The sequence below is a fragment of the Poromitra crassiceps genome, assembly GCF_964638095.1.
Source record: "Poromitra crassiceps genome assembly, chromosome: 6".
In the NCBI taxonomy this organism is placed as follows: Eukaryota; Metazoa; Chordata; class Actinopteri; order Beryciformes; family Melamphaidae; genus Poromitra; species Poromitra crassiceps.
In genome coordinates, this window is record NC_139627.1 from 4,276,806 (window position 1) to 4,296,822 (window position 20,017).

Consider the following 20,017-nt stretch of genomic DNA (forward strand, 5'->3'; position numbering starts at 1 on the left):
CCCTGCCTTGCATGCGGACCACTTGTGAGCTTGTTTGTGTGTTTTAAACGCAGCAGGTTAGTCCAGGTCTGCAGCTGGTCCCGTTCAGAACTCATCGGTCATCACGTTATAGTGGCACTTTGGGCCAAATGCCTCGGGGGACATGATTAATTCTACTAACATGATTACGATGATTATGATTCTACTAACATGATGATGATGATGATGATGATGTCTCCCCTCGATGCAGAGACATACGCAGGTGTTTGTGAACGCATCCGGGCTTTCACAGGCCATAGGGGTAAGGGGCTGGGTGTCCTTTCAAAAATGACAATACGAGCACCAATAAAGGTAAAGCCAGTATAGTCCCAACGATTGTCACACACCTGAGTGTGTGAAATTTGTTCTCCGCATTTGACCCATCCCCTGGGGGAGCGGTGAGCAGCAGCAGCGGCGCGCTCGGGAATCATATGGTGATCTAACCCCCCAATTCCAACCCTATGATGCTGAGTGCCAAGCAGGGAGGCAATGGGTCCCATTTCTATAGTCTTTGGTATGACTCTGCCTGGGATCGAACTCACAACCTCCCAGTCTCAGGGCGGACACTCAGACCACAAGGCCACTGAGCTGCTATAGCTACCAGTACCCTCAAAGTGATACCGATACCAATAGCGTACTTCATTCAATAACCCGTCATGTGAGTTTTGAACGTTTCGACGACGCTCGCTGAACTCTGTCACATAGGCCGCGTTCTATTTCACCGCCACAGAATGTATGGGTTGTAGCTGCTGCGGCGTGGGCCAATCACACCGTCACATTAAATTGAAGGACGCCTGTGGTGATTGGCTGCTAGCAAAACCATTTTTTCCCTAGACCCGTGTATAAAAAGGATCGAATGCAGGTATCGTTTGACTGGAGGAGTTACTACTTGGTACTGGGTTATTTCAGTCGATACCTTAGGTATCGAGTAGCGATACCTAAGCCCTACATAGGAGGATAGAAGGCATGGACGGATTGCCACTCACTTTGCTTCAAAGGGGGGACATGGAGTCACTAAATAAACGCAAGCGATGTAAGAAGGCATGTTGGTTTTCTCATGATGAAGAAGTTGCTGTTGGCTCCTCTCAGCCACTTCACAATTGGAACCGGAGAAAATTGGGAGCCCCACTTGTCGCCACGGCAGCGACTTTACTCAGTGGGCTGTTGCCGTAGCGACGCCAGTGTGTTGTGGGCTGGACGCGGCCCGCACGATAGTGGCCTGGCCTCCCTCCCTGCCTGGGGCCGACTCAATGGGCCTCTGTGACAGGCGCTGGGCCGGGGGACAGAGAGAGAGAGGGGGACAGCAGGACACTGGGACGGTGGCTTTGTGGTGGAGTAGGTGGCACCCGCAGTCTCCCTGGTGCTCTCTCTCTCTCTCTCTTTCTGAAGCTCTCTCTATCGTTCTGCCTCTCTCTCTCTCTTTCCCATCACACTGCACATGAGCAGAGAATGTGACGGAGAAAATGTGTCTGTGTCCAAAGAGTCTGTGTCTGTCTCCCTGGGCTCGCTGGCACAGACTGCTGGCATGCCGCTCGTTTGAGAAGACCCCACAGGCCACCAGGGGGAAATTGAGACATCTACATCCTCTGGTTTGTGCCTGGCTTCCATAGAAACCATGACAAATAGGCTTTAAGGTTCCTTTACTCTCGCTCTCTGTGTAGAATATATTTTCGTGTATCCTCTGAATTTGTATGAAGCAGTGTTGCTTGAGTTTAGTTTCGCTTCGGTATGTTTTCATCCCAATTGTATTTCTAGAACAGACAACAGTGTTACAAAAAAATAAATATAAATTAATCTTTTTCCTTTTAATGTGCCCATTTTCTCTAGTTCTTGTTGTTGTGACACACCGATCCCTAACGGACAACAAAGGAGACCGTGCATTTATCCTGGCAATGATCGACATCGTTTGCAATGACTTATTCATGCTGCCCACTTAAAAAGCAGGATCTAAATGGTCCTTGAGGTCACCTCAAACCGTGCAGATATGGCATCAATAGACAAACAGGCATCATGCCAAACAGACAGAGAGGGTGTTTTACATCAAGACGCCACGGCCATACAATTCTTTCGATTATTTACGCGATAAGAGACGCGAGGATTATTATTATTAAATAAAATAACTGGCTGTTGTACTGTGACGATAGCCTCTGTCACAGGCCTCTCCTTTTAGACTGTGGTAACAAACCATTTAGTGGACGTTAACCTGATCTACAGACACAATCGAGTGATTACCATGGCATGGGATCATTTATACAAACACACTAACGCCACCCAGTCTGTACGGTTTCAAATGATTGGCTAAGCCGCACCAGCAGGCACCCGTACCAGATTTATACGCACGTGTGGTTGTGAACAATATGTTAATGCTGTTTTTTTCATATGGAGTGGCCTCATCAATGGTATACTGCTTGAACCCACCCGCCCTGCTGGCCAGTGGACCAAAGTTCAGCTTTTATGTAAGAACATTCATTACATAAGAGACTGCAGAGTCTGAGCAGCTCAGAAATTATTAATGCCTAGAAGTTGACTGAGGACTTTTTTTTTTTTTGCATCGCTTCTTAAACGCAGTCGTAAAGGAAACTTGGACCTCCCTCTTCACAGTGAACACCACCGCAAGAAGCTATTATTCAAAGACAAATAGCAGCACCTGCTATCAATCCTGTGTCTATTGAACCAGCTGCTTTCCAAACTCATATATACTAGTGTGAAGAATGGATCCATGTTTGGTGCGCAAAAATTATGTAGGAATTGTCACTGTATGCGGATTGAGAGGGCACCCATTTCTGCCATCAGATGCAAAAAACGCATGTTAACGCCAGGTGTAAATGGAATCAGGCTAATGTGGTCGGGGTCCACCTGCTATGCCGACCACCCGCAGTGCCGACAGCCCGCAATGCCGACGTTAGGTTTATGCGTGGGGGGTGGGAGAGGTTAGGTTTAGGGTTAGGGTCTGCGGGAGGTTAGGTTTAGGCGTGGGGGGTGGGGGAGAGGTTAGCTCCAGCCGGTCCACCGACACGCTGCACGCTGCCTCGCTCAGCTGGTTCTGCTTGTGGGCTATCGGCATTGCAGGCTGTCAGCACTGCGGGCTGTCGGGCACATAGACAGGGCCACCATGTGGTCAAGTACAATCTGATTGCAATCTGATGGCAGAAAACGCATGTTAATGCCAGGTGTAAATGGCCTGTTGGAGCAGGGAGAGCCTAATCAATTACAATTCAATATCGTTTTCTTTTTAGAAGATGTGACCAATGTGACCCTCACTCACCTGCCACAGAGATGATGAACGAGGCGTCCATGGCATCGATGCCGAGGGTCCTGGCTCGGGCAGACAGGTGGAAATAAGGGATGAAGTAGGCCAGCTGGCTGAAGACCAGGGACCAGGTGTAGATGCAGAAGAACGGGTTCCTCAGCAAGGAGAAATCCAACACTTTGTTTTTTCTGACGGACGCCTCAGCCGGCGTGCCGGCGTGGGACGAGAACCCGACGATGGCCGACCCGTTCATGCTGCCATTGAGTTCCGTCGAGCTGTCTGGGCTTCTGGGTTTACTTGGACTCAAGTCGTGGTGGTGGGGATCATGGCCATTCACACCGTTGAAGACCAGCTTGGTCAGTTCAGGTTTTACTGAGTGGTCCTGGGGGCCCAGGGCTCGCTGGTCCCCTGGGCTCTCAGTGTCCAGGAGGGGACAAGGAGGGGATGGGAATGAGTCTGATTTGGAGATGCCATTGGTTTGGTGATAGGAGCCATTCCCATTCATGCAGCTCTTAGAGGAACTCTTGAAAGAGGGAGTGGGGCTCCTTTGCAGGGGGGAGGAGGTAGGGGTTGAAGGCTTCACGTGGATGGGTCTCAGCAGCATCCCAGAGGCCACCAGGTTCAGCATGAGACCCCCAAGGATCAGCATGGCTCCTGTGGAGGACAAACAGAACATCCTTCAACAGCCTTCCCTCGGGTCCCAAACCTGTCACCTGTCATATTACTGTATTGTCATAGCAGCAACCCATGCAAAAATGGAAGCACACCGGAAAACATTCTATATGTTGTACACAGTGTGCAACAATGAAATAAATGCATTTGGGATCGTCACCACCTCCTAAATAATGGACCAGTCCCACCCACCTTGCCAAGCATATAGGTCCAGGAGCAGCTGCGTGAATGGGGCAAGGGCGAAGGTCAAACCCATCCCAGATCGCCCAATCGCGTACGCCGTTGCTAACCTCTTCCGGAAGTACAGCGCTGTGACAACTGAGAAGCCTTGGTATAGAAGTGCAAAGCCCATTCCTGAAGGGGGTCAAGAAGGTTACATCAAACACCTTGCAAGTCAGTGGGACGAGGTCAGAGAGGCCATTTCTTTATGCCCACAACCAATGACTTCATACACACATAAATGGCAGCTTTAGAGTGTAGAGTTTTGCTCACCATATAGCTCCACTTACCAGCTATCACTCCCATGCTGACGTACAGGAACACCACATTGGTGGCAAAAATACTTATGAGGAAGCCTCCGCTGACCAGCACCGCCCCGGCGATGGAGGTCACCCTGGTTCCCAGTTTGGCACAGGCCACAGAGGCCAGGGGAGCTACAGAGAAGACAGGAGAAGAACCACCATGAAATGTGATCGCAAAAGCTTTTCCAACATTCAACGTCCAACAGCCTGTCAACACACACTGGAGAGAACACGAACACACACACACACACACACACACACACACGCACACACACACACACACACACACACACACACACACACACACTTTGCTCTCCTCTTTCAACTATTTTTGGGGGAATGAAGCAAGGACAGAGGAGACAATTATTTGAGGAAAGATTTGTGAGATTCAAGCCGGGTGACGTGATGCAGACAGACAGAGCGTTGTGGTGCTGAGCCGAACCTCCAGACAGACGCAGACTGGACATGATGGACCCGATCCAGCTGATGCTCTCCGCTGAGCCTCCAAACTCGTCTTGGAATGCCACAAAGAAGATCCCAAAGCTCTTCAGCGTTCCCATCACCAAGACATTTACCTGCAGTCATTCACAGAAACACACACACGGGCATGTACAGACAGACGCACAAACACAAACACACAGACACACACACGCGGTTATCAAGGGAGCAAACTATGGAAAGAGATTCGATTTGAAGCTCTTTAATTTGTCTCCTAGGAAAAAGCAAAACGGAAAGCAAATAATTCAATCCAATATAGTGGTGCAACTACTACGATCTTTCCCATGGTGCTGGCTTCCCTGGTTCCCACTCAGGTGAGCTCCATCAGTAGCTAACGAATGGAGCTCTCCATGGTGCTGAACATGTGTACACTAATTAGCCATTTCTGCCCATTTAGTCGGCCCTCATTACCAAATTCAAAAATTCAGCTTTGGGTAGGAACATTTTCCATGTTGAAATCAATTAGCCGTGTTGGTGAGGTACCCTCAAAACCTAAAGTGCCATAAGGCTGAATGGCCACACAACTGCACCACGGGTTTCGAGGTATTCGTGCTTCTTCAAAAGCTAGTTGAAGTTCTGTCCTTGTATCATTTCTGAACGTTCACTAACTAACTAACTAACTAACTGACGGACTAACTCACTAACTAACTAACTAATTAATTAACTACCACTAACTCAAAAAGGGCCTCTCTGTGTGGAGTTTGCATGTTCTCCCCGTGCTCCCATGAGGTTTCCTCCAGATAAGAACCCCCGCTAAAGAAAATGACCTCAACATTTGCTCATTTGCTTTTCCTTAGTCACTGGATGTCTCTCAGAGAGCTCAATATGAATGGAGAAGACTGAATTTGAAATGAGAGTAAAAAACGACATCAATAATCATCACATTAAGCCACTGCATTCAACTTCAAATGATGTCTTAAAATGTGTATTTGTGTTTGCTCCGTCGTATTCTGTTGCAGCTGTATCTATGCATTACATCTATTTGAATGTGTTTGTGGAACAAGTCTGCAGTCTTGTGTGTGCATGGTGGTGGAATAGTTGATTAAGAGAAACGAGCCGGACGTACCAGGAAGCAGTGCAGCACCACCATCCAGCCCCATCCACCATCTGGAGGGTCCACATACTGGATCTCTTTCTCCTGGTCCTTCTTACTGGTCACTGCTGCATCCCTCCTGAACAGGCTGAGCATGGCTGCCTTGGTTTCACTGCAAGCACAAATGCAGTGACTTTAAAGTAAGTCTCTCACAGGCTGCATTCTTCTGACCATAAGCCACTCCTCTAAAATGCTTTATCAAAATGCATGATGTCTGTTCTGAGCTGAGGTGTTGTTAACACAGTAGTGATCACTGTAGGGGAAAAGTTTATGTAAAGCAGATTAGATAATGTTAATGATTAGATAATAATGATGCTTCTCACATCATATGGGTTATAAATAAAATAAAATAACAAATCACGTACAAATGTACTGTAATTTTATTTTTGTATGTATGTATGTATGTATGCATGTCTAAAATAATTGGTTTACCATCTGAAATCATTAGTTCTTAATGTGCCGTTCCTACTTGGTGCTTGTACAAACTGTATGCTGTCATCATTAGGTGAAGGGAAAAAATGCAAATTGAACTTGCTTGATTAACCAATACTGTGTGGAGGAGCACATTATAGTATATTCTGAGAGACAAGACGAGGGCCAATTAAAATCAGTCCGCGGGCCGCAATTGGCCCCAGGGCCGGACTTTGGACATTCCTGATGTACAGTGCACGATTTGCTGTAAACAGTACTTAATACAGTCTTGACCCAATTTGCATGTTACAAAAAGGGTGGTTTCACACTTTTCAGTTTCAATGGGTTGAATGGGGGGTTTGAAATGGAAGATTTGCTAGTCCATGTGTCAGACATGTAAAACCTTTAGGTGAAACATGACTGTTCTCAAATCTCTACCGCCTCTTGACCTAACTGTCTCCCCTTTTAACCCCGTCTCAACCTGGGGCTACTCTGGGCCTGCTGACATGTCATCACTTGGCTGTTATGTGTTACCACTGTACCAAAATACCTATTCAAAAGTGTCAAGCAATCTCAATTAACCCATTGATACCTGATGCAGCATTTGTGTGCGTATCCCTTTAAGACCGCGAACCGCGTTAACGCGGTTCGCGGTCTTAAAGGGATACGCACACAAATGAGGGATATACACGCAAATGCTGCATCAGGTATCAATGGGTTAAGCTTGAAATGTACCAAAGTAGCCATTATCATGACATTGAATTTGCATTATTCACATTTATGGTATATGAATCAATTTCACTTCGACACAGGTGAGCAACTACCTGTAGACAACTCCATCCATAACAATGACATTTGTGATCATGATGTCATGGGAGAGCTGTCAGGTACTTTGATCATTCTTTTTAAATAATAATACTTGAAGTGTCCCAAATAGAGAGGCCAAAGTGAACGTCACTTCCTGCTTCACCACTGCACCAGAGATTTTCTTCCGCAATTTATTTTCCCATAGACATTTAGTAAAATACTTGTAAAAATAGTTTTACTTGGTCAAACCAAACGGTTCAGCTATATTTAGAATCGGGAAAGACCATAGAACATTTCACTTGGACCAAAACTAAAAACAACAACAAAAACAACAAAGAAATATTTTCTTTAAACCCTTTTTTTTAACGTTTTGGTCCGAGTGAAATGTTATGCGATCTCTCCTGTTTCTAAATATATCTGAACCGTTTGGTTTGAACAAGTAAAACTCTTTTTATAAGCATTTTAGGAAATGTCAACGGGAAAATAAATGGCGGATGAAAATCTCTGGTACAGTGCTGAAGCAGGACGTGACGGACATTCACCTAATGTTTCTGTGACATGTTAGTGACATGTTATGCCTCTAATGGCTTCATAACTATCAGTGAAGCAACATTCCACTTAGTTTTAACCGGAGGGTTATTCGCTACTGATTGATGCAATGACTTGTGAGCGATTTGTAAAGCAGGTGAGTTACAGCATAGCCAGACCTGGTTACTCGTCCACCTTGTTTGCTCATGTTACAGCTCCCGTGCCTGGTCTGGTCTGGTCTGAGAGTCTCCTCAGTGTTTACATCAAGTGTCTCCCTGTCGCAGCGCGTGTAAATATTTCATTACTTGACTCTCTAACCCTGTCAGCAACTTTGGTCCCCTCACTCTCACATCTCCTCCGCGTGAGAGCGGCCAAAGTTGAATTTTTGATGATGATTCTACTTGACCGTTAATTCAAGGTGACGACACACATTAGATATGTATTAATAGGAGATTTCTGCCCCGCCAAAGAGCAGGAGAACACACGTTCTAAGAGCAGCTTGTACCGTTCTCCTGTTTCTTTTGATCCACAAAGCAGTGCCATTCGGTGTGTGCATTTGGCACATGGTCAGTGAGGTTGATAATGGGCTACTGAGAGGTACAGAAAACAATTACATCTCATGTATTTTAATGTATTTTTAAGTGTGTGTGTGTGTGTGTGTGTGTGTGTGTGTGTGTGTGTGCGTGCGTGCGTGCGTGTGTGTGTGTGTGTGCGTGTGCGCGCGTATGCGTTAGGGATGGGCATTTCTAGCAAAAACACTATTCGAAATTCGCTGGCCAAAGTCGACTTTTAATCGAAATTCGAAAATAAAAATTAAATGTAAAAAAAATTAAAAATGTAAAAAAAAAAAAAAAAAAAAAAAAAAAAAAAAAATTGTGAGTGAAATGTTGCATTGTCTCCCCTGATTCTAAGTATAGTCGAATCGCTTGGTTTGAGCAAGTAAAACAATTTTTATAAGCATTTTAAGCAAGGTTTATGGAAAAATGAAAGGCGGATGAAATCCCATGAAGAGGGAGAGGTTGCTTATAAAAATTGTTTTACTTGCTCAAACCAAGCGATTCGACTATACTTAGAATCAGGGGAGACAATGCAACATTTCACTCACAAATTTTTTTTTTTTTTTTTTTTTTTCAATAAACAAATTTCGAATTTCAATAATAAAAGTCGACCTTGATAATAACAACGATTATTCGAAAATTCGAAATTCGATGCCCATCCCTAGTATGCGTACGTACTAACGTGTGTGTATGGATATGTGTTTGTGGGTGAGTGTGTGTGCGTGCGTGCGTGTACGCATGTGTGTGTGTGTGTGTGTGTGTGTGTGTGTGCGTGCGCGCGCGTGTGTACGTGTGTGTTTGTGGGTGTGAGTGCACATGTGTACAGTATGCATGGATGGATGTGTACTGTATGTGTGTGTACACGTGTGTGTGTATCATGTGTATTTGATGATGGAGTTGTGAGGTCATAAGCTTGGGAGCAGCTTTGTGAAGGTGAGTCAGAGCTCTGTTGTTGTGAGGTGATGCAGGCGAGTCAGCTGCAGTTTGACTCAGCAGCCCACAAACAAACGCCAAAAGTCGACCTCCTTGATTTTCCTGGAAAAACGTTTCCCAGCGATCCTCCTCCTCCCAAGACTTTGACTCTTGTCCACAGATTTCTAAGTAGCCTTGTTAAACATAAACACAACAAACATTCTGTGCATTCATCCAACAGCAACAAAGCAGAAAGGCTGACAGGGGATCAAATATGTTTGAACAAGATGATGCATCACATGTCAAGGCCAGTCAGAAGTGAGAGCAGGGTGAGATCAACTATAACGCCCTCATTGGGAACCATGAAGACACCGATCCCCATAGGTGGATATGGGGGTGGGGTGGGGGTGATGCAGGTGAATGTGGGGGTGGTGGGGGTGATGCAGGTGGATGTGGGGGTGATGCAGGTGGATGTGGGGGTGGTGGGGGTGATGCAGGTGGATGTGGGGGTGGTGGTGTGGGCGTTGCGGGGGGGGTGATGCAGGTGGTGGTGGGGGTGATGCAGGTGGGTGTGGGGGTGGAGGGGGTGATGCAGGTGGATGTGGGGGTGGTGGGGGTGATGCAGGTGGATGTGGGGGTGGTGGTGTGGGCGTTGGTGGGGGGGGGGGGGGTGATGCAGGTGGATGTGGGGGTGATGGGGGTGATGCAGGTGGATGTGGGGGTGGAGGGGGTGATGCAGGTGGATGTGGGGGTGGTGGGGGTGATGCAGGTGGAGGTGTGGGTGGGGGTGATGCAGGTAGAGGTGTGGGTGGGGGTGATGCAGGTGGATGTGGGGGTGGTGGTGTGGGCGTTGGTGGGGGGGGGGGTGATGCAGGTGGATGTGGGGGTGGTGGGGGTGATGCAGGTGGGCGTGGGGGTGGAGGGGGTGATGCAGGTGGATGTGGGGGTGGAGGGGGTGATGCAGGTGGATGTGGGGGTGGTAGGGGTGATGCAGGTGGATGTGGGGGTGGAGGGGGTGATGCAGGTGGATGTGGGGGTGGTAGGGGTGATGCAGGTGGATGTGGGGGTGGAGGGGGTGATGCAGGTGGATGTGGGGGTGGTAGGGGTGATGCAGGTGGATGTGGGGGTGGAGGGGGTGATGCAGGTGGATGTGGGGGTGGGGTGATGCAGGTGGATGTGGGGGTGGTAGGGGTGATGCAGGTGGATGTGGGGGTGGAGGGGGTGATGCAGGTGGATGTGGGGGTGGGGGTGATGCAGGTGGATGTGGGGGTGGTAGGGGTGATGCAGGTGGATGTGGGGGTGGTAGGGGTGATGCAGGTGGATGTGGGGGTGGTAGGGGTGATGCAGGTGGATGTGGGGGTGGAGGGGGTGATGCAGGTGGATGTGGGGGTGGAGGGGGTGATGCAGGTGGATGTGGGGGTGGGGGTGATGCAGGTGGAGGTGGGGGTGATGCAGGTGGATGTGGGGGTGATGCAGGTGGATGTGGGGGTGGTAGGGGTGATGCAGGTGGATGTGTGGGTGGTAGGGGTGATGCAGGTGGAGGTGGGGGTGATGCAGGTGGATGTGGGGGTGGTAGGGGTGATGCAGGTGGATGTGGGGGTGGTAGGGGTGATGCAGGTGGAGGTGGGGGTGATGCAGGTGGATGTGGGGGTGGTAGGGGTGATGCAGGTGGATGTGGGGGTGGTAGGGGTGATGCAGGTGGAGGTGGGGGTGATGCAGGTGGATGTGGGGGTGGTAGGGGTGATGCAGGTGGATGTGGGGGTGGTAGGGGTGATGCAGGTGGATGTGGGGGTGATGCAGGTGGATGTGTGGGTGGTGGTGATGCAGGTGGAGGTGTGGGTGGTGGTGGTGGTGGTGATGCAGGTGGATGTGTGGGTGGGGGTGATGCAGGTGGAGGTGGGGGTGGGGGTGATGCAGGTGGAGGTGGGGGTGATGCAGGTGGGTGTGGGGTGGGGGGGGGGGTGATGCAGGCAGCAGCAACAGTGGCAACAGGGTGAATAGCAGCAGGGAACAAGGAAGTGAGTTTAACAATGCACAATGTGCAGGTTCAGCTCAGGCTACATTACAAGACAGAGTTCAGCGAACACATCAGCCTACAAGACAGCTGGAGCTGCTACTTGCCTGCCTGAACTAGTTTAGCTTCATTTTTCATCGCTTCTGCATGCTTCAAATTCATGAGAGGATGACCATTGTGCTGCAATGTAAACACCACGCTGAACGCAAATATCCTGACAAAAACTGTCACTTAAAGGAACACTCCACCCATTTTCAACCAGCTTTGTATCATTAGAACATCAGTAGTATATCAGAAAACTGTAAACTGTTTTGAAGTCTGTCATTTAATTTGACAGTTATTGAGTGTTAAAGTGTGGACCAGTGACATCACTGGTCCACACTAACTCAAATTAATAACTCATTAACTCAAATCAACTCTCAATATCTGTCAAACTATTCATCATTCATCTAGTTTGACAGTTATTGAGAGTTGATTTGAGCTAATGAGTTATTCATTTGAGTTAGTGTGGACCAGTGATGTCACTGGTCCACACTTTAACACTCAATAACTGTCAAATTAAATGACAGACTTCAAAACAGTTTACAGTTTTTTGATATACTACTGATGTTCTAATGATACAAAGCTAGTTGAAAATGGGCAGAGTGTTCCTTTAACACTTTGCATTTCTATTCTGGGTTCACACTAAAATTAGTATTTAAAAATAAAAGTAGATCCGGACTCCCAAAATGATGTAAACACAGTAGCGGAATCTGTGGTTGAATGAGTTTTCATGGCAGGTCAAGTGCCGAATAAGCCTCAGGTTAAAAACGAAGTGGAATGTTGCTTCACTGCAGCCAATATATTAGAGGCACCTCCTAACATGTCGCAGAAACATTAGGTGAATGTCTCATTACCTCAAACTCTGCCCATTTAAACCACACCCTATAGAGAGCCAAAAATAAAAAACGTTAAAAAAAAATGCGGGTTTAAAGAAAATATTTTTTCAATGTTGTTTTTTTTAACGTTTTGGTCGGAGTAAAATGTTCTACGGTCTCTCCCGATTCTAAATATAGCTGAACCGTTTGGTTTGACCAAGTAAAACTATTTTTATAAGCATTTTACCAAATGTCTATCGGAAAATAAATTGCGCAAGAAAATCTCTGGTACAGTGCTGCTGAAGCAGGAAGTGACGTTCACTTTGCCTCTGTATACCAACACGTCAACAACAGCTTAAAATAACTCTCAGATGTTGAAAAGCAAACATAAGTGACTTCTGACAGGAGTCCAGGTAAGGGGAAAGGGCGTACAGCCCTGATGCAGCCTGCTGCATCACTGACTCAGTCTGACTTAAGACGTGTGCAAGAAGCCAAGGCCAAATTAAGCAGAGCGCGCAGAGCGGATTAGAAGCCGAATGAATTGGGCCAGTGTACTGCAGGGAAAGTATTTCCTCCCCATGTGCTGTTCACAAGTTGTCCCCACAGTGCTGCACTGCATGTCTGTGAATGTGCGCTGGTGGTTGGTGGGTCTGAGGGTTCGGGCGGATCGGGGGATCAGCAGCACCTTGTAGTGCCTAGTGAGGTTGGTATTAGCTCTGCATTATTGCAAACCTCCCCCCCAAAGACGCTCCCTCCTCGCTCTCCTCCATCTCTTTTACATTTCACATCCTCTTTAAGGTTGGATTTCAAAGAAAAGCAGTCGACTCTGCGTTTAATGCTCTCGGAAAAACACATGTCCTGATTTGACCCGCAGACGACTTAAAGTGATATGGTAGTGGACACCTGTGACCTGACGAGAACACTTACAAAGCATTTCCTTTGGGAGAAAATGGGGAGATACCATTTACAGGTTCCTCTCTCCTGCCCCAGTTTAAAAGCCAGATTTGTGTATGCGCGGTTGTGTGTGCGTTTGCACGCGCATGTGTGTATGTGTGTGTGTGTGTGTGTGTGTGTGTGTGTGTGTGTGTGTGTGTGTGTGTGTGTGAGTGTGTGTGACCAGTCTAATTCAAAACAGAAGAGGAACCAAAGATTTTAGTGGGGGTGAAAAAACTGCCCTGAACAGGAACCCCAAGACTTGGAAAAACATATGTAAGAAAAGAGAACAATTTCCCACCTTGTGATTTGCTTTAAAGTCAAGGCCAATAAAACAAATAAAAGTAAGTGGTTCTCAACGTGGGGTCTGGGGACCACCAGGGCTCCTTGAGGAGGTTCCAGGGGGTCCCCGGCAAATTGATGAATTTGTTAAAAAATCAGCATTATTTCATTTAGCAGAAGTGAACACAATTAGATAATGTAGAAAAATCCCTGTTAGGATCATAGTTTCACTCTTATCTCTATACCTATGATACAGATAGTCGTGGAATTCTGCACAAAATCATATCTAACAATAAAGAGTATTCTCAGATTTGGGTCAGAAAGACTAATAAATCTCATCAAATTGGGGTATGAAAAGAGTTGAGAATCACTGGATAAAATCACTTTTTGGGGTGACATGTAAAGGAATCTTGTTTGACTCTTTTAGAAGAAGCGACTACAGTTACAGCACTGCACTGTGGAAATCTGACGAGTGTCACGGTGACGGTATAGTAACGTGCATTATCACAGAATCAGTCTTTACAAATTCTGAGTGAAGTCTCCCAACACAAACTAAACCTAAACACCCGCCTGGAGCCACATATATTCACGAGTTGAACATGTTTCGACAGATTTGGGCCACGCTCCTGGACAGAGCTGCACGAGCGCTGCAAATCAATCACTCAAGGTGTGAGAGGTTGGAGGCGGGAGAGAGGGAGAGAGGGACGGTCATATGGAAACAGGTAGGCCAGGCCATCACGAAGAGCTCAGATCTTACACCACCATGATGGCAGCCCCATGGCATCATTGAGGGGAATATCGCTCAATTTGAGAATTTAGGTTAATATTAATGAATGAATATGATAAGATATGACTTAGTAATATGGTCTTGGACACACACACTTTCTCTCTCTCTCGTTCTCTCTCTTTTCAATTGGGACAGCAAATTGACTGCTAAGCCTCGGAGATCAGGGGTCAGCCAGTTATGGATTTACTGAAGTCAGCAAAAACGACAGTTTGACCTTGTCCAGTGAGTTCTCTTCATTATCGTGTTTTCTTTTACTGCATGAAATTTGAATTCATTTCAATCTTCAGAAATCACTCAAGCTTGCTGATTAATTATGATGTTGGATTATGTTTTTTTTTCTCTAGAAGGAGATAGCAACATGGAATCCAATAATTTGTCATTTAGCATCAAAATAAATGTGAAATGGAGGGATTTTTGCAGGTAAAGTGAGAGAATGAAACATACATGCGATCTCTACGTGAATGGTGAGAGGACTGAGGTTATAGTCAATGACCCAAAGAGCCAACAACAGCACAAAGGATACTGACAAAACCAGCTGCACACTTGACCAGGGTTATTACCTGTTATGCTCTTTTGGTAGCATGGTTGACGCTACTGGAGGTGGAAAAGAGAATGCAGAAGTCCTATTGTCTTAGTGTCATTCTCAGGCTCGTCTCGACTGGTACTTGAATCTATAGACTGCGTCAAGATGAGCCTTACACCTGCAACGGGAAACCCACAATGACTGGCAACCCACCAGAGAACATGAACATCTATACAGTATATACATTTAGGCAGGGGCGGACTGGGATCCTAATTCAGGCCGGGCATTAGATACCAAGCAGGCCAGGCCGATACGGGCCGATGCGCCCAAATTTGGGCCGTTTGAAGCCCAATTTGGGCCATTTGAAGCCAGATTTGGGCCGTTTGAAGCCCATTTTGGGTCGTTTGTAGCCAGATTTGGGTCGTTTGGGGTCGTTTGTAGCCAGATTTGGGCCGTTTGAAGCACAATTTGGGCCGTTTGAAGCCCAATTTGGGCCGTTTGAGTCCAATTTTACAATGAGATGCACCCACTTTAACCCTGAATAAAGTAATAAAACCACTAGTAAAGTGGGCGGCGCCTGGCCTGCTGTTCAGTGAGTGGCCTGACTGTGAGCACCAATTTTTTTTTTTTTTTTTTTTTTTTCCCCCCAGGCCAGGCCAGGCCAGGCCACCGGGCATTTGCCCGACGTGCCCGATTATGCAGTCCGCGCCTGCATTTAGGGCAGGAGAAATCTGTGCAGGACAGGTGCATGCAACATCAAACATCAATCTGTGGAAACCTGGCAGCGGTTAAAATGATTCTAAATAAACCAACAAAGTAAACCAGTGTGTGCTTTAGGAATCCTGGGTTTATTTTAAAAACAACTTCTGATCCACGCCCCTCCACAGATGCGGTTACAGTTAGCCCATATACCTGCCAGGGAAGAACCTGCCCTTAAAAATGATTCCTTCCCGTGTTGTGTGTGTGTGTGTGTGTGTGTGTGTGTGTGTGTGTGTGTGTGTGTGTGTGTGTGTGTGTGTGCGTGTGTGTGCGTGTGTGTGTGTGTGTGTGTGTGTGTGTGCGAGCGAGCGCGCGCATGGCGTGCATGTGTGAGCGTGTGTGTAGATCAGTGTTGGGGGTAACTCATTACAAAAGTAACTTATGTAATATATTACTTTTAGCAGTAACTCAGTAATATAACTTATTACTTATAGGATTTCAGTAATATTATACCAGTTACTTTGTCAAGTAACTCAAGTTACAAATTGAGTTACATTTGATTAAATCAAAGCACATATTTAAAAAAAGGTATACAATAATAAAGGATACAATAATTTCCTAATCAAATTGTGTGTTTTTATGCAAATAACCACTACAGATGACAATAACAAAGGAAAAGAATAAAATTTCGAATTTTGGATTGTTTACACTGACTTCAAGGCAGTTGAAAAAAGAAATTCGGGATGGTTTTGGGGCAGCAATGTCATTCTGCTGCTGCTGTTGTTTTGGTAAAAGTAATGCAAAAGTAGTGTAATAAGTAACGAGTTACTCTACACAGAAAGTAATATTGTAAAGTAACTTATTACTTTCAAATGAAAGTAACTAGTAATATGTAGTATATTACATTTTGAAAGTAACTTGCCCAACACTGGTGTAGATGCCTTCAAGCCTCACCAGATGAATCTAATTGAGGGTGTTGTTGACAGCTATATTGGCACAGCACAGTCACTGTCACTGCACTTAGAAGTCTCTTCAGGTGATGTCAACCAAAGAGTGGGCGGCACAAAGTGTGTTACAACCTCGCAGAGGGAACATATCCACGCTTCAGCTGACCAACTACTATGCCAGACCACGGTGCCTCTCAGAAGAGGGACTGAGTAAACACATGTGAACGAAGTAATCTGGAGAGCAGACGGTCAAAGTTAGGCAATTTAATAGGTGCAAACAAGCGGGGCTAACGTTTCGACACGCAAAAGTGTCTTCCTCAGACTCCAAACCGCATGTCGTAACACATGTTTCGCATGTGTTACAACCTCCTTCTCTAAAAGTGGGCTGTCAACATGCGCCCTTGGGCCAAGTTCAAGGCAGCGTAGGGAAAGCGTACAGAAAGTAGGTCAAACAAGTGAGTTCCCCCAAATAGTTGGGAATCCCTCTCTGGTGCTGGAAAACGCTCCGTTTTTACATCACGAGTAAAATTACAGTGTGAAATCAGAACAAGGGAGGGTCTTGAGAAGACACTCTGCTGACGTCAGTGTAATACAAGAGCCATTACATACAGTAAGCAACCAGAGAGCGATGTTTGGTAAGACGAGCCATCCTCTAGCATTATTGACATTGAATATGGCCTGTAAAAAGAAAGAAGTCTCATATTCTAACATGTCTGCACAAAGAAAATATTACCTACTGTTCACTGTGGGAGATGCAAAGTCCTGTTCAAACTATGCACTATGCATTTTCATAATGTAGGCTTGCTTTGCATTTTTGAAGAAGATCCCTGTGATCAAAACGTTATCGCTACTAGTCAGGGTTGTAAATTCCAAACGGTAACCCTGGCGGGATTTCTATGGAAAATGTGTTATTACTGCATATTAAGAAGTTTCAATGTCTCCGAATGGATCCACCATATAACAGTGAAATAAGGGTCCCAGTTTTTGAAGAATACCTCCATCAACGGAGTTGGCCGGAGGTCATGTTTTTTGGAGTATGAAATGTCTGTTTGTCGGCACGGCAGGATATCTCAAAAGGTGGTGAATGGGTTTGCATGAAACTTTGGAGAAAAGGAAGTCATGGGCCAACTTGGAACTGAACTTACTGAACTTGCCACGCCCACATTGGCGAACAGGTGAACTTTTTTTTCAATATTTTATTTTACAGGTTTTTTTGAACACCAAGAACAAAGTTGAACAGACTCAGACACGGGGAAAAAAGGGAAAAAACAAAAAGGACATACATATATATATGCTATATTACAGCATAGTGCTACCAACTACCACAGTACAGTTAACCAATGTGCTTATGTACTTGTAAGAGTTGTTGTGCAAGGAATCCCATGCAAGGGGAGTCACCCATCGCCCTTAACTTTGTCAAATCTGAAGCTTTGACCAGACTTTGTGAGCGTGAAGTGCAGACTGTCTCTGGTGCAGACTGTCTCTGGTGCATTCGCAGAATGTGGAAGAAACAGTCTGGCTTGAGAGACTAGCTGTTTTGGGTTCAGTCACTGTCAGCTGCAGCCGGAGCTGTGTCAGCAGTGTCCGGGCCAAACTTCTCTCTTAGTGCACCTGAGCTCAATGCTAATATGTTTTATTTATGGGTGTATACGCATAGGGCATTTCAGACTCGAAATATTTTGTTGACAATGTGGATGGGAAGCAGTTGAACTCCGTTTTTTGCAGGATTTTTGCAGGATTACTGTTTCTTTCACCCCCTGGCTCATTGTGCACGGGGACAGTCCCCAGCAAAAAGGGGAATCATTTATTTTCACTATAATTCCATCCATAAGTAACACAATGACAGAATGTTTTAAATCAAATTGGGTCTGTGGTCTAATTTGTGTCAGGTTAGGGGTCCTTGATGTGACAACGTTTGAGAACCACTAGTTTAAGTTTCCCAGCAGGACTGATAGTAAGTTGCATTTATGTAAAAATACTACAGGCCTACTGTTACTAGATAAAGGCTACATTATTTTTTTATACAGGCTATAAATAACCTGTCATGTACTTTCTACATTGTATTCTCCTGGCCGATTCTTTCAAAGTCGAGCCTGCTGTGAGACACCAAACCCATCAGGATACCCCCCCAATAAGTAAGTAAGTAAATAAATAAATAAATAAATAAATAAATAAATAAATAAATAAATAAATAAATAAATAAATAAATAAATAAAATCACAACCCCTCTAACTATTCATACTACCCTTGCATCAGCTTGAGTACTGAGACATTAGTCCTGAGGAATTGTGAGATTATAGTAAAGTACTTGAAATCTTGGCTTAGACCATTATCCCTAGAAGGCGAATGGGGTAAACATACAGCGCAGTATTGTCAGCAGAGCAGGGAGGTCTTACCGTGTGCCTGTGAGCCGGTTGGTACCTTCAGACAGTTCACTGCCCTGTTGCACTGCGCCCCTCACTCAGCATGCTGGGATGGGAGAACATGTAAGGAATAGGTATTCAGGCGAAAATTTAGGCGTATAGGTTTAGTGACACTATTATTCATTTCAAGAAGATGCTTTGGTTGCAAAATCTGCAATCTGACCAAAAAAAAGGCAAAACACAAAACTGCATTGACGTTAATTTGATATTCTGTCCCAATAACTTTAAAATGCCACATAACACATTGGGGGTATGACTTTTGCACAACTGATTAACACTCATCCAACTATAAAGCAATTAGAACTAACTATAAAACAATCATAAAATAAAATATAAATACTGCATTCCATACAATATGTCAATAGCAGGCTATCTGTTTCTTAAGTCCCATTTCCCCTTATCGTTCGTTGTCATTGTTTAATAGGCTATAGGCTACTGATTGCTGTAATTTACGTTTACAAAACAACATTAAAATAGTCCATACCTGAAATCGCCGCCAGTCCGGCTCACTTCTGCCCCAAAATTCAATTAACCGCAATTAGACAGGTTTTTGCGCGCTAGAAAGGTGTGCGCAACATCCCTCTCATGGTGCGGGTCGGGAGGAGGATGCTATGTGGGGATATCTTGCAGAAAAAAGTTGCAGTGTGGCCCTTTTCTTCGAGGATGCCCGTGCCATAACTTTGCCTCCTATGAGTGAATTCCTCCGAGTTGCTTCTCGGATCTCAGCCACAACATCGCTGCCTGTGCTGGCTGAGGGTCGCACAAAACCCAGGGCTTCACAGCCAGGGAAAACCACGTGACCTGAGACGTAGCTCAAAACCTCATCCAAAGGAAAACACACCCGCCTTCAAAACATCAACGAAACCCCTCCTCGGTGTGTGCGCGCACAAGTGTATTCAGAATGATGTTATTTACGGATACGTCGTGTCGTGGTGACACGCATCATATTATGCGCAATTACGCAGCATATTATCCGTTTGTGCTCATAGGCAGTCTACTCAGTGGTTCTCAAAATGGGGTCCGGGGGACCCCCAGGGGTCTTTGAGGGGGTCCCTAGCAAAAACGGGGATAATTTATTTTCACTAGAATTCCAGACATAAGTAACACAATGACAGAAATATGACCATTTTGGTCATGGGTTTCATACACGTTCTGTAATAAAACATCTAAAAGCAACGGGAGTTATGGGGGTTCCCTGGGACAAAATCTTATCAAATGGGAGTCTAGTCAGTTTAGGGGTCCTTGACCTAAAAATACGTTTGAGAACCACTGGTCTACATAACCC

At 45.7% G+C, this 20,017-nt stretch overlaps 1 protein-coding gene across 1 annotated transcript in view; it reads right to left on the minus strand.

The window, feature by feature from the left end:
- The window catches only part of slc16a4 (solute carrier family 16 member 4), a gene marked incomplete at its 3' end in the record, with an annotated part of 33,849 nt that extends 14,373 nt beyond the window's left edge, over nucleotides 1-19,476 (minus strand). The window contains exons 1-8 of the mRNA XM_083638798.1: nucleotides 19,217-19,476; nucleotides 18,706-18,778; nucleotides 14,701-14,841; nucleotides 6,026-6,164; nucleotides 4,904-5,036; nucleotides 4,450-4,593; nucleotides 4,133-4,294; nucleotides 3,284-3,922 (exon numbers count right to left, since the gene is read on the minus strand). Coding sequence (XP_083494924.1) covers nucleotides 3,284-3,922; nucleotides 4,133-4,294; nucleotides 4,450-4,593; nucleotides 4,904-5,036; nucleotides 6,026-6,164; nucleotides 14,701-14,723 — 1,240 coding nt within the window. The 5' untranslated portion in view covers nucleotides 14,724-14,841; nucleotides 18,706-18,778; nucleotides 19,217-19,476. The remainder of the gene's footprint in view (nucleotides 1-3,283; nucleotides 3,923-4,132; nucleotides 4,295-4,449; nucleotides 4,594-4,903; nucleotides 5,037-6,025; nucleotides 6,165-14,700; nucleotides 14,842-18,705; nucleotides 18,779-19,216) is intronic.
- Between the last annotated feature and the right edge of the window lie 541 nt (nucleotides 19,477-20,017).